Source organism: Drosophila sulfurigaster, chromosome 3 (assembly GCF_023558435.1).
Source record: "Drosophila sulfurigaster albostrigata strain 15112-1811.04 chromosome 3, ASM2355843v2, whole genome shotgun sequence".
In the NCBI taxonomy this organism is placed as follows: domain Eukaryota; kingdom Metazoa; phylum Arthropoda; class Insecta; order Diptera; family Drosophilidae; genus Drosophila; species Drosophila sulfurigaster.
Genome location: NC_084883.1, coordinates 37,779,205 through 37,793,205, shown reverse-complemented (window position 1 = coordinate 37,793,205; position 14,001 = coordinate 37,779,205). Strand labels below are relative to the sequence as shown.

The 14,001-nt window shown below is 41.7% G+C and overlaps 1 protein-coding gene and 1 long non-coding RNA gene across 7 annotated transcripts in view; one reads left to right on the top strand and one right to left on the bottom strand.

Annotated features, from left to right (window-relative positions):
* Positions 1-14,001, bottom strand: part of LOC133845911 (bumetanide-sensitive sodium-(potassium)-chloride cotransporter) — a 44,142-nt gene that overhangs the window by 17,035 nt on the left and 13,106 nt on the right. For 3 of the 6 annotated variants that reach the window (XM_062280568.1, XM_062280569.1, XM_062280567.1), the window contains exons 4-21: positions 13,408-13,584; positions 13,229-13,343; positions 11,819-12,077; positions 11,506-11,759; positions 11,323-11,437; positions 11,134-11,261; positions 10,902-11,070; positions 10,681-10,823; positions 10,510-10,619; positions 9,779-9,914; positions 9,125-9,718; positions 8,827-9,055; positions 8,572-8,622; positions 8,048-8,104; positions 7,190-7,287; positions 6,893-7,122; positions 6,260-6,483; positions 412-6,192 (exon numbers count right to left, since the gene is read on the bottom strand). In XM_062280568.1, the coding sequence (XP_062136552.1) occupies positions 5,948-6,192; positions 6,260-6,483; positions 6,893-7,122; positions 7,190-7,287; positions 8,048-8,104; positions 8,572-8,622; positions 8,827-9,055; positions 9,125-9,718; positions 9,779-9,914; positions 10,510-10,619; positions 10,681-10,823; positions 10,902-11,070; positions 11,134-11,261; positions 11,323-11,437; positions 11,506-11,759; positions 11,819-12,077; positions 13,229-13,343; positions 13,408-13,584 (3,334 nt within the window). In that variant the 3' untranslated portion in view covers positions 412-5,947. Of the gene's footprint in view, positions 1-411; positions 6,193-6,259; positions 6,484-6,892; positions 7,123-7,189; positions 7,288-8,047; positions 8,105-8,571; positions 8,623-8,826; positions 9,056-9,124; positions 9,719-9,778; positions 9,915-10,509; positions 10,620-10,680; positions 10,824-10,901; positions 11,071-11,133; positions 11,262-11,322; positions 11,438-11,505; positions 11,760-11,818; positions 12,078-13,228; positions 13,344-13,407; positions 13,585-14,001 lie in introns of those variants that run through there. The other 3 variants (XM_062280570.1, XM_062280572.1, XM_062280571.1) reach the window with 3 other exon arrangements.
* On the top strand, positions 242-1,036 carry LOC133845916 (uncharacterized). The gene is made up of 2 exons (XR_009894828.1): positions 242-526; positions 800-1,036. It is a non-coding gene; the product is annotated as an uncharacterized LOC133845916 (long non-coding RNA).

Here is a 14,001-nt window from a genome sequence, read left to right as displayed (position 1 = left end):
TGAAACCCCCTAACTAAATAAATAAGAGGCTTTAATGAATCTAAATGAACATTTTACCTTTTGGGACTTAAATCACGAAAGACTGTTAGCAAGCTGCAGTTCAACATTCAACAGCTCTCATTTTCTTGCTATAATCCGCGCCATTTGCTGATATTTATATTACTTGCAAGAAATAAATATAATATTTGTGTCAGGAGTTTAATTAAGCAGTCAACAAACAATGTTGTTTAGGGCATATAAATGCAATTATCAAGCTGGCAAAAGTCTTTACATATATGCACTCTAATTTGTACTTCCATGAAACCTAAGCATTTAACATTTCAAAACCAAATCCAAAACTGACAGCGAGATTGTTTACTGCCAGCTCGAAATGTAAATTATTTTGTTTTGTAAGAGTTTTTAAATTGCCAAAGTTGCATTACAAAAATTACTAAAAAAGGCAAATGTATCTTAAAGATGTGCATATTTTTTGCGAGAGCCCGAGATTGAGGAAGCTGTACGCCAAATGAAAAGATAAATAAGAAGTGTAAGCAGGCGTAGAAAAGCAGCAGCAAATACTCGTATAATTCCTGCTTATGAATGCATATATACATATATATAACAGCGAGTTCACATCTGATGAGGAAATGCGTGGCGAGAATTGTGTCAGCATCTTGCTAATTTGCCGTAACTTTTAGCTAATGCCAGCTATAACTTTTTCATTTCACGTCCCATGCGAGCTAGAGACAAACAAAAAATTTAAGCTTTGAAAAGTACAGAAAAACTCTGACAATTTTCATCTCTCCCTACTTTTTTTTAGCCAACGCCTGTTGCCGAGTTCTTCGTCTTCGTCTTCGCCTTGTCTTTGCATCTTGGCTGGCGGTTGAAGTATTTTATTGTATACACGTGACGGACCAAATATTGCAATTGTCACAGTCTTTGGATTTTTGTTCATTGACGCTCCCCGAAGGCAGCCGCGACTTGGATGGCAGGAGACATTTAAACGGAAACTTTCGATTTGCAGCTTCATTAAAAATGTTTAGTGCTTTATTCCCGAGGCCAGTCGCGAAAGTCTTGTCATATATACACAGAGGAGCGCGTGGAGCGTCCTGCTGTATATATAAATGCTTAGTAAATAATTTAGAAGTCCTTGTTAGAGGCCATGCTTAAAGCCTGGCAAACAAACTACGCTTGCTCACTTTATGAGCCAAAAAACCAGCAGCAGTAACAGCACTCGAAGCATACCTCGTAAGCTACATCTTTCTCCTTGTCGACCCAAATTCCAAGACAGGACATGGTGCCTGGACCCCGCCAATGTTGTGATACAAAAGGTTAGAGAGCAAACGCGACGTTTCTTCAGCTTCAGCTTCAGCTACAGCTACAGCTTCGATGATGATGATGACGATGATGCGGCAGTAAATATGGGCGCGTTTATGGACAACCACTTGAGTGGACAGGGAGCAAAATCAGAAGTGGATGGAGAGCTTTTCCTACTCGGCACATGCGAGTGCACGTATACACAGAAACCCACACACACACAGATAGACTGGCGCATGTAGTGCGTTGAGTTTACAGACCAGAGATACACGCGCAGTATTTATGCGATAAACGCGTGTCAAATATAATTTTAGAAACATAATGCCACGAGTGGGAAAGCAACTGCGAACCAACAGTACGAATATAAAATCCTGCACGAGGCTAGCACAAGGATCAGCTATGTAAAGTTTCCTTCCCCTATGTTTGGTCGAGCGCAAGGGCAACACCGTCGTTTTAAGGCATCTCAGAGACTTCTATTTGGGTAGCAGAGTCTCCATCTCCGTCTTCGTTCCCGATGGGTTGAGGGTACATAAATTCTTGTTAAAAAAGAATTTGTTTATTTGCCTTCACGCGAATGTTTACGCTATTTCATTTTCGTTTGGTTTTTTTAAAGCGATTGTCTATCGGCCCTTTAATTTAGCATTCGCGTTTAGTCGACTCACCGAAAACGACTGTTGAAATACCGCTGTGTCAGCGTTGTGCAATTATTCAAAACTTTGTTGGGTTTCACGCAAGATTCTGGCCAATTCATTGCCCACATTTGCACTTGCAACTTTGCAGACTGTCCGTCGCCAGCAGTTAAAGCGTGTCGCGCGTTACGTATACGCCGCATGTTATCGTGCCAATGTTAGTTTACTGCAAGCTAATGACATTCGGCTCCCCACAGTTCCCTAGATCCCTAAGGTAACCAAAACCTAGTTCATGTTATCGTCTGCGTTGCTGCTGCTGTTGGTGCGTGATAATTTCATGCAATTGCGACCACATTAACGTTTCCGCAATGGCATTTGATTTAGGACTATAATGTGTGGCCTGGAATTTGTAATTATGCCCGCGTCGTGCTGACAGCTTAATGTGTGTCGGTAGCCTTTACGACCCGCACGTGTTTTGGCGGATCCGTGTGATTTATGCCCACGCCTAAAAGTAGGCAGCACTTTTTCTGCGTGCTCTCAATTTTTAATTACCGTGTCGAACACATAACTGAATTATTGATACAGGTCAGACTCTCGATGCGGGGCCAAAACAGTTACACTTTTGCTCGTCGATTCATTTGTCAAGTCCTCTCAACCTCTTGATCAGTCATGCGAGACAGCCCCAGCATTCAATGGACAATGTTTCGGCTGCCGCTACTGCTGCTGCTGCTGTTCGAGTGGCAATTCAACAATTTCGATAATAATACGAAATCGAGAAGAAGTCTTCTACTTGATAAGCTCAGCAGAGAAAGTACTTTGCTCTTAAAATGTCTAATTGGATTAAGTTTTATGATCGATTTTCGCACTCAAATTTTAAATCCCCAATCAAAACTGACTTTGCCGCTGCAAGCTCACGAAGTCGAAACAAAAAGGCTTATGACACTGGATTAATTCAAGATTGGAGGACTATAAATGAGTGTAAGGCAATTGCGTCGCAGTTTTATGAAAATTACGATGCGTGGCAAATTTGTACTTTCGGCATTAACAAGTATTTGAGAGCGGCTTATCAAACAATTTTGTGACAATAAAAAGATTAAAAATCAACAAAAATAGACAATTTAAGGACATCTTCAAGAGCTAAGCGGCTTTCTAATAGCCAAAATATTTATGTGCCGATGCCAAGGGAATAACTCAAACCCCAAAGTCTCCGGAGTGTCTCAGTGCGATTTACGAGTATGAAAGCGCAATTAGCCAATCCGCCCAAAGCAGCAGCAGCAGCACTTTCTCCAACTGAACCCAAGTAAGTAATTTCCTCTGTCTGTAACTGCCACTGCGATACTCGACAACTTTTCCCATATAATTTTAATGAAATCCTCCCCTCATGTGCTCGAGGCACATATGTGTTGTTCGTAAAACGGATGTGGGAACGTCTGTGTGTGTGTGAGTGTGTGGCACAACAACAAAGTCATTCGGTCATAGACATGTGTACAACACGTTTAAATTAAGCAGCAAGAACAATTCGATGCGATTTACGAGGCAGAAGGAGAACAGCAATTGCCTTAGCGTGAAATAAATACAAGAGCAACAATAAAGAGTTTTCCACGCACTCACACACTTTAGCAACTGAAATTGGGCTGAAATTCGACAAACTTATTTGAAATTGAAAGGATTGATCCACCAAGTTGTATTTTTCCGTGGAATCAATCTCTTCAATTTATCGCTAGTGTGGAGCCAGTTTGACTTTGTTCTTCAAGTTTCACTAGCAACAGAATGATATTTTCTTGGTTACTTTGCTCAGACAGAGGGTTTTATCGCTGTCAAGTGTAGTGACAATGCGAAACGACAACCAGACAAAGAGTGTAAGCGGGGGTAAGCAACTTAGAGTTGGGCAATCAAATAACAAAGTTCAGCCTGTCTCTTGCTTTGTGGTTGGCAGAACTTTAACAGTACAAAAGCGGCGACAAATACATCACGTATAGTGTTTAAACGGCTGCCAAAGTGTTTTGTTCTGCCGAACATGATGATGATGGCCTGAAATGGGCTGATGTCCTGATGGGCTGATGCGTCGTTGCCTTTGCAGCATCCGCTGCCAAACACTTTCGACACGCACGAGTTCACTTCGCGTTGGCCTCCATCTCTAACAAAAACTTAATTGATTTAACCAACGACCGCTCGCATGTGAAACTTAGTCCATTACACGCTTTAGCACACACACACACACCAACTCACGCACACATACACACACCCGCACTCCTATACACAATAATAAAGCTTCTGCTTTGCGTAGGTGTATCTGAATTTATTAGTGCTGCATACTTTGAGGCGCACATACTAAGTACAAGTTTCATGTTTATGCATATGCATGTGAGTTAGCTCAAGCGCGTCTTAACATTCTACACACTCGCTGTTAATTGCCTTTCAACGCAATGTCGGCAATTTTTCACCGTCACCCGCAATGCGAGCCAAGACAAGTTATATTACGTATACGCAATGTTAAAGTTGCTTCGACGACAAAATTCAATCAAAAGAAAATACATAGCCATGCGTGTGTGCGTGTACGAGAAGAAGAGAAAATTGGTAAACAATAAACGTAGTAAACAAACAAAGTTATCAGCTCCGAAAGGAAATTGACACTAGGTGCAAGAAACTGAAAACTGGTCAAGCGTCTGCCCCAAAACGAGTCTTGACCCCCAGGACAAAAAACAAACAATGTTTGTCTCCTCTTGGTAACTGTGCGCTTACACATTAAATATTTATTTATGTGTAAGGGAGAAAATCTCACAGACAACCTGAAGATTACTGACCAAATTGAAAGCAATATTATTAATTAAAATGTGGTATATTTTACTCTACATTAAATTGCATTAATTTATATTTACTGTCAATTACAATCGCTCACATTAATTATACAATTTAAATGTAATTTTCTGCAGTTCTCAGCCACAAACTCTCGGAGGGTTTACGACCTGATTAAAGTGTCAGACGAGAATTGCATTTATTTACAATAGGCTTTGACATTAATGCTCTGAAATCCGGCCAATGAAATGATAATACACTGCGACTGACTCATTCAGTTGGATAAACACGAAAAAGAAAATAATTCGCAGAATGGAAAAGAAAATTCAACAAGTAAGCTTGAGGGCAGTTTCTTACCATACTAATATTTGTGCTGTAAAATGGATGATTTAAGGGATCATGATATAATTCCATCTTCCTTTTCGGACATCCCTTTCCTTTAACTGAAAGTCAGACACGGCTAACTAAGTAAAAGGTATCGGTCTTCAGTCAAGCTTGTTAAACCCACCGACTCCAGACAACGGCATAAAGTTTATTGAACCGGAAACGTAGCAGCAATTAAAAAATGAAACTAAATTACTTTGTAATAAATTGAATTGCGAGTTTACGACTCGTAACCAAACCGAACAGGACTATCATGCCCATTCAATCGAAAGCGGCCAGCAGCAGAGCAGTTAAAAGCCAAATGAAGAAATTAATATGCCGACTGGCAAACAGGAAAATCCCAAGCATTGGGCCACAAAATGTTCCTTTAGGTCGTGGTCGACATTATTTCAATTACACGCCAATGCAATCGAAAGAGGAAAACGTGAGACGTGAGCTGCCTGAAAGTCGACAATATCAACGAGTTGTTGCGCCCCCGAAAGTGAGATTAGACAAAGGTCATTTGTAATCGGAACATGCAATGAAAGTCAAAACAATTCCTCAAATAAATGCCAAACAAAAAAAGAAATTCAACTCTGTATAACATTTAATGTTTCTCGCGTGCGTTTGGGATTCGGTTTGCGTGTGAAGTGTAGAGAGAGAGAGAGAGAGATAGAGAGGGATTCGGTCAGCCTATATAAATATAAATACAAATATAAATACAAATACATTTATAGTACAAACTAGAATAATGGTAAAAATCTTGTGCTCATTTCAACTACGAAGTGAGTTTTGGCCAACAGTATATATAAATAGAACCAATCATAAATTGGGTACATAAAAAAAGACACGAATCCTGCTGACTACGAATAGAATGTAAGAACGCTCGTCTGGTTGCCTCTCACAAAGAGGAATGGCGGCATATCTCGACTGAGACTCTCCAGCCAGGCCATGTACAATGGAGCTGAGACAATATTTTTGCGGGGCATCGGCAGCGTCATCACAACCAGATCCGACTTCGTCGACTGCTCGTGAAGATATTCCCGCAGACGCAAATACCGATTCGTTTTGTCCACCACAGCAAGCAGATCATCCTCGCTAATAAGAGCTAAAGAGTAAAAAAGAAAATAATAAAGAAATAAATTTCTTTTCTTGAATTAGTTTAGTTGTCGCACCTTCATCCTCATTGAGCGTCGCTTTGCTGCCATTCTCCTTGTCGACCACCACAAAGTCCTTGATCAGCTCATTGAAGAACTGCGTAGATGACTCCTGCGGCTTCTTGGTAATGTCCGGTATCAGCGTCAAGTCCGAGTAATCAATGCGAAACTTTGACAGCAAACTGGCCATAGAGCGCTGCTCGAACTCCAACTCTGCTTTCTTGTTGGCCAACGCGTAGACTCTGTGGATTTAGATAGAAGTAGGCCAATATGCATCAGGTTGAATCCAATTTAAACTTGCTCAAAACAAGAAGTCGAATTACTCGCATCACTTGCCCTGCCACAGACTACTATACTTAACGCTTCGCTGCATCCTTCGGCTGGTTATGTCTAAGGAAATCATTCCGTCAGTCAGCTGTCGGTCCATTGCCTTTCACATGAAATCAACACACACAACACACAGCACACAACATCTGGTTGGAAAGCGTTGAAGCTGGCTTACTCTTATACTAAATTCAAATTCAATTCCTACTAAATAAAGCGGCTAAGGCACATTATTGTGCAGAAGTCTGAGTCTCTGTTTACGCACCTCTGGGATGCTGTTGCTTGCCTTTGTGTTACCCAGCTTCTCTCCCACACTTGTGTACTCACCTCAATTTGCATGATTGCCAGGTGCGCCGCGTACTTATGATGTAAGGCAAGAGCAAGGTGAGGCCACCGTCGTCGTATAACCACCAGACATCGATGATGGCATGGCTGCGTTTACGCGTAAATTGCGTCAAGTCAGCCAGCACGTCCTTGGGCAACTCGACGCCGCCAGGACCTCTATAGAGCGAGACTGGATCATCGTGTTTCTGCTTCGATTTCCTGATTGTATTCGGCTGCGGCAAATTAAATTCATTCTATATTTTATTATTCTGCCCGATCAAGTGCTTCAAGGCATCTCACCTGTTCGAAGGGAGATTTTACATCGAGTGGATCGGGCATGCCCGAGACATCCTTCGTCTGATTGCCGGGAGTAAAGGATAAGTCACTGGTGCTAGAAGCTGTACACACAATAGCAATACATAAGTAAATATATACATAAGTAATTGGTACTGTAATCTTTTGATTCACATTCGAAAGGCATGCTATTGAACTATTAAATTAAGACATGCTTCATGCCCATGCCTTGCTCTCATAATTATTTCATTAAACACAATAAATATGAACGAAATTCTAACCCTCTTTTTTGTTGCCCATTTACACACTCATTCTCAAATATTTTCGAGGCAAATGTAGTATGCAAAACATTGGGAACCCAAAAAACATGCACGTGCTGTGCCTCGTCCTGCTGCTTGAGGAAATCGTGGCCAAAGTTACAACATACAACTTGGACAAGGTCTTTTCGGGGACATTGCATAAATTTAAATTCAAATTTACGAGCGTTTATTAATTTGGGCACACACACAAATTGGCCAAAAGGTTCTTGCCACATCTGTCGAACAAACCCAAAGCATCCTCAATGCTCCGCAATCCTCTCAGTCCCATTGTCACTGCTTGAGTTGAGACCTTAGAAGTTCACACTTCAGTTCGACAGTTAGTTTTGGAATTAGTTTCATGCGAGCGAGAAGATTAATTCGCTGGCCTAATCAGAGCCCAGCATTAAGGTAATTCATGCAAAGAGTGCTGAGAGTTAAAAAGAGGGGAAGAGGAAGGGTTGGTCTGCTCAATATTCGTACATATCGTATATAGTATTTACCTACTGGCAGAGGTAACCCTATAACAATCAAGTATGTAGCTTAAGACACGCAAAATAGATCTTACACTCAAATTCCACAGCTGGCCAAGAGCGTATTCTGCGCAGGCCTTGCTGGAAACGCACTAAGAGAAACAAGAACAAACTATAAATATACGTATTCCGATGGCACAAATTTTCATATATTTTGTATATATTCTTGTAATTCACAGACTAAAAATTAATTTAGTTTGGCTTGAAAATATTCCATTCATTTTGACAAAATACATTAATTTTTTAAGGATGGAACTTTCTTGAAGAATAATTAAACCAAAGACAGAACTGTAATCTGTAATCAGTAGAGATTAATGATGAATCATGAATATGTATACAAAACAACAATAGTTTTTTAAGCTACCATATTAGGTTAGACCTATAAAATGTGAAACAAATTTGTACTCTCTGAAATATTATATGTGAAAATTAGTGCCAATGAGAACCAACTAACAAAAGTAACAGCAAAAGAATACACAGAAGTGTGAAATCATTTCTAATTATAGTGTGATCAGTAATGAGTAATCACTTATCACTTAACTAAAATCATGCTACTTACATTTGGCTAACTTCAGGCCCTTCTCATTGCGGCCCGTGTTGTTGGCGGCATCTTTAAGTGTCGATTGAAAGATTGAGTTTTGTGCAAGATTAATTTGTAGGTGGTGTCGAGTGATTTGTTTTGTTTTGTTTTGATTGTGCACAAGTGCAATTTGTTGAAGGACATGCAAAAATAATTGACAAAAGAAGATTAATCAGTTAGCTAAAGCTAGACTGGCCTCAGCTGCGTCCAACCCAAATCCAAACCCCAACTCACCTTGCGATACATTGCGACTTAGCGAGTCGACGCTGCCACTGAGTGGATTCCGGGCATTGTGCTCCGTTGCCTGCAAGTCACCAGAGCTCTCGTTGGGTTGCAGCGTGCGTGGCACTTCCAGATTGTAGTTGGCTGTCGTCCAACCACCCTCCGGTGAACCCAGCAGCTGAGAGCAGTCCAAGCCTTGCGGCACACGCAATATGGCCACAGACAGATACATGTCCAAAGCCTGTCAGAGAAGAGAGAATAGAAGCATAAGCTTTGCTTGCTATCACAGTCAGCTCGTCATGTCACTCACCTTGTGCATGACATTGAAATATTGCACGAGCTCCTTGCGGTCACAGGTTTGCCAGTCCGTCTTGTAACCCATTAGAATAATATTCGGCTTCAGCTTGCCAATGCCTGTGGCCTGCATCAACGCCCTCGTGCCCGACTCAAAATCCTCACCATCAACCAATGCGTAGAAACCCTTAACACGATGCTTTCTGAACCAGTTGGATGCCCGATCCTTTAGATAGTTGCGATACTTCTGCGAGCCAGATCCGCGCAGCACATGACCACAAACTAATAGTGATAGATTCTTGGTCAACATGTAGGCAAAGTCAACCAGCACAGGTCGTGCATTGGGCAGCCCTGAGAGCACCAATATCTGGGGACGATAGTTCTTGACATGGTCCTCTACATTATTCAGCTGCTGCACCGACATCAGCGCATTCTTGTAGGTCTGCGCTTGTGTGGTGGAGCCCCAGTTGACGTCAGGCTTGCGATAGGCGACAATTAAGTACAATGCCAGCACCACACAGAACGTGATAAGCGCTGTAGCCCAGGAAATCAGGAACATCACAGCCACACAGAGCACGGCGCCCAGCAGACTCAGCCACATGTTGTAATACTAAAGACGAGAAAGGAATGTTTGTGACACAATATTATAGAAGGCAAAGTTGTATCATACCTTAAAGGTTGGTCGCCAGCCAACAGGTTTAGCCAAGCTGGCGTGGAATGTGCTGAAGTTGATCAACATGTAGGCAGCCAGAAAGAAGTTCGAGATGAGCGGCGCAATCAGGTTGAGCCTGCCTATGAGTATGAAGCTGGCAATAGATAATAAATATGGTATACATTATATAATATTGTTTATATAGAAAGAGACAAATTAATTTTCATTCATATTTTTTATATTAACAGAAATAGTTAGAAATTTATTTAAGGTCAATATTAAAATATGCTACTTATCCTGCTACAATGCTGTTCAGTATTGTTTTGTTATTTTTACAGAAAACGTTTACATTGAATTTATGTGAATACATAAAATATGGTGTTAATAATTGTTGTTCAAAATATAAAAACAATTATAATACAAATTTAGTTTATTGTAATAAAGAAACAATTAAGCATTATAACACTCGTTTAATTGTTCAATGATTGTCAAACATTTAAAATCAATCAAAACAATTTGAAAAGATGCAATTGTCACCAATTTCAGTGTATTGCAATTGTATAGTACAATATTTTGTCTTTGTGTAGTAATAAGACATATTTTTATTACAAGCACAAGCAAAAAATTAAAAATGAAAATTCTATCAATTTAGTATTCTTCTATCCAGAAAATTTTATTAAAACCTCAGCCAATTAGTGCAGTATTTAACTAACAGTATCAGTAATGACTTGAAAGCTATTAACACTTACGCTGTGGCAATGACAAAAGTCAAGATGTAGCCCCGCACTGGCTCATTGTTCTTGCCGTAGCCTTTGGCGAACCACACAATCTTTGGGTACAGCTCGTCCTTGCATAGAGCCTGGAAGTAATTGTGTCTCATCAGAATTATCATTCGGTATCTTTGGCACTCCTTTACCCACCTGAAACACCTTTGGAGCCGAGACCAAGCTAGCCAATGCCGAGGAGAGCGTGGCGGCAAAACAACCCGCATAGATGAGCGGCCCAAAGCCAGAGACCAACTCAATTACCTGGAATGAATTCTGCAGTCCATAGTCGCACTTGACTGAGTTGACGCAACTTAATTAGTGTCCACAAACGCAAGTGTTTCCCTTTCGCATACCACACACACACACACACTTACCCGATGAGCAGTTCTGCAGAAACGCATAGGAACCGTTGACAATGTCCGTCAAATTGCCAGTGGCATCTCGGGCCACGGTGCTGCCGCAGACGACAACCATCAGCAGATAAGTGCCGGTGGTGATGACTATGGCCAAGATGGTGCCCTTGGGTATGGACTTTTGTGGATCCTACAGCGAAATAAAAGCGAATCGTAATGGCACATTGTCAGCACCAAAAAGACTCTTACTCACCTTCAAGTCACCAGAAATGTTGGCACCCGCCAGAATGCCAGTAGCAGCTGGGAAGAATATGGCAAAAACGGAGAAGAAATCATTGTCGTCCCGATAGTCCGCAAATAGATTCGTTTGGAGTAACGTAGCTGCGAACAATTTGATTAAAAACCTGCAACGAATGGAAGCCAATTCGACGCAAAGACTCACCATTGTAGCCTAAGAAACCCTTGGCCTCTTCCTCTGTGCTCTTGGGTCCAATGAAACTGCCAACAAGAAAGTCCGCAATGGCAGCCAACAAAATGACAAGTAGTCCGATTTGTGCCTAAGCAACAACAAACAAAAAAACACCTTTCTAAATTGAGTGAAATTGTTAAAATTAATCATACGCACCTTGGCCTCCCATTCCATGCCCACCACAACGATGATGAGCAGCAGCAGTATTGTGATGCTGCCCACAATGCGCACGTCCGTGAGACCAGCATCGACAATATACCAGCCCATGCTCGACATCATGGCCTGCATGGACTCACAGAAACCAACCACATACATGGCACAGGCGACGACATTTGCCAGCGAGAAAATCAGGCCAATGGAGCCCCCGAATTCGGGGCCAAGCGAGCGGGATATCATGTAGTAAGTGCCACCTACAACATGATGAGGCATTAAAAAATATTCACAAAAAAAATGAGAAGCAGTGTCTCACCTCCTTTAATGACGCCATTGGTGCTTATCGCTGACATTGACAGCGCCGTGATAGTCGTGACAGCAGTCGTTGTCAGTATTAATATAAAGCCCTCGATGATGCCGGCCTGGCCGACCACCCAGCTGAGGCGGAGAAAGAGCATCACTCCCCATATGTTGAGCAGGCATCGAATGAGCACACCTTTGATCCAACCGAATTTCAGCATACCATTCATATTGCCCGCCTCCAAATCCTGATTGCGTTGTAAGCTGTGCGTATTCTGTGCGTGAAGAGCGAAGAGCAAAAGTCAAACATGATTCACGCTGAGTGCTGTGCAATTTTCAATAAAGCTGTCTAGCGTTGATAAATGATGCGCCTCCCATAAATGGGGCAACTCACTCCACTACTTGCAGCCAGCTATTTTTAAAGTCTCTGACTTTAATTTGCCATCAAATAAAAAAGCCAGATCAGCTGGCCCTACAACATGTCACAGTTAAGCTCGTTGCGAGCTTGCTCAGCAAATTAATCATACGCCACCGCAAAAATAACTTTTATGGTGCGTCGCAAAATAAAAAAAAAACAGGACGTTTTTACCCTGACATGTCATAGATATATAACGGAAACTTGTAACAACAATAGCTAAAAGAATTGTGTCATTCTCTCTCGCATTTATTGACGCATTTATTATACCCTGTAGAACTTAAGAATGGGTAGCTTAGCTGCTCCTACTGCTAGCTTTTTAGCTATTTACAGCATTTCTACGATTTATACACTCCCCATTTCTGTCAAGTTCACTTCAGCTTGTCACAGAACAAAAATAAAAAGCCGCAAAACACAATTTTCAAAATGGAAAATCAATTAGTGACAATTGATTGTGTTACAAATTGTATTTGCAACGCCTCACGCCCACTCGCAAATGGAAGCGCTTGTGAGTGTGTAGGGAGGAAAACTCAAAGTGAGAAAAGTCAATTGAAAAGTCAGTGGCCGCTATCGAAAAGTGACTGAAGCGTGGGTGTAAAGGTCGCGGCCCTCTGCAGCAAAACAGCAATTGAGCACTGACAATGAATACGGTAAAAGTTTTTGAAAGTGCAATTAAAATCACGACAGCTGCACTTGATTATATGTCGCTGCCGTTGTCGTTGTTGTCGGGTACGTATGTTTATTAGCGGCCATTTTACACAGTTTCCTTACGAACAGCAGCAGAACAAAGCAGAGGAGCTCGACAACTGCAGCTGACGCTATGCTAATGACCTCAGCTCTGGGCCATGATTGACTGCTGACAGTCGCAGTCTCAGTTTGTGAGAACGGTTCGACGACGTTGGAAATTGCTTTTGCACAGCACAGAAAAATTGTGCTGCTGCATATCTGCTTTCGTCAACAAATATTATCTTTGCCTGGCATTAACTTTAATTAAAACTTAAGGCCACTTACCTTGCCCACAAGCGTTGCATTATGCAGCTCGTCGAGCGTTGGCCGATAGGCCGCCTGTATGGACATCATGTTGCGATAGTTATCGAGGCGTGGCAACGCCTCACGCGTAAAGTGCCTAAAGCAAAGATAATTCGTTTAATCTTTAATCGTAAATTTCATACCAACTGCTTGTGACTCACCTAAAGCTCTTGCCATACTTTGTGTCGTATTCATTCTCGAGCAGTTCGCGATCCTCCTGAGAGTCATTTGAATCGGACTCCTCATTTTGGGGTTCCACTTGAAAGCGCGTCGTTGTCTGCAGATCTTTGAAGCGTGACGGCTTATCCTTGTCCCGAAAACTGCTCTTGATGGACTGCCTATAAAATGTGAAAGAGAGCAGAAAAAAAAGATGAATTTAGCTGTGAGCATTGCCCTTGGCGGCAAAGTTGAGTACATGTTTAATTACTTAAGAGAACATGTTGCACTCATATTTTAGGGGGAATAAAGACAAGTGGACATGCGGTTGGGTTGCTTCTGCAAACTTTGGGCTAATTAAGTAACTTAAGCGTTATGGAGAATTTCAAGCTGAACCACAAGTAATATTCTGTTGCGAGTCAAGCTATCTTGGTTCTCGTGCCGAACAGCCCCAGGACACGCCTCCACGCGTAGACAGAACAAAGCTTTAAGAGAACGACCACGGCGAGTGAGTCTCACTCTTGACGATGTGTGCTATGACTGATTTGAACAATTGACTTTAACCAAACACAGCCCGAAGCCACAACATACCAAGCAAC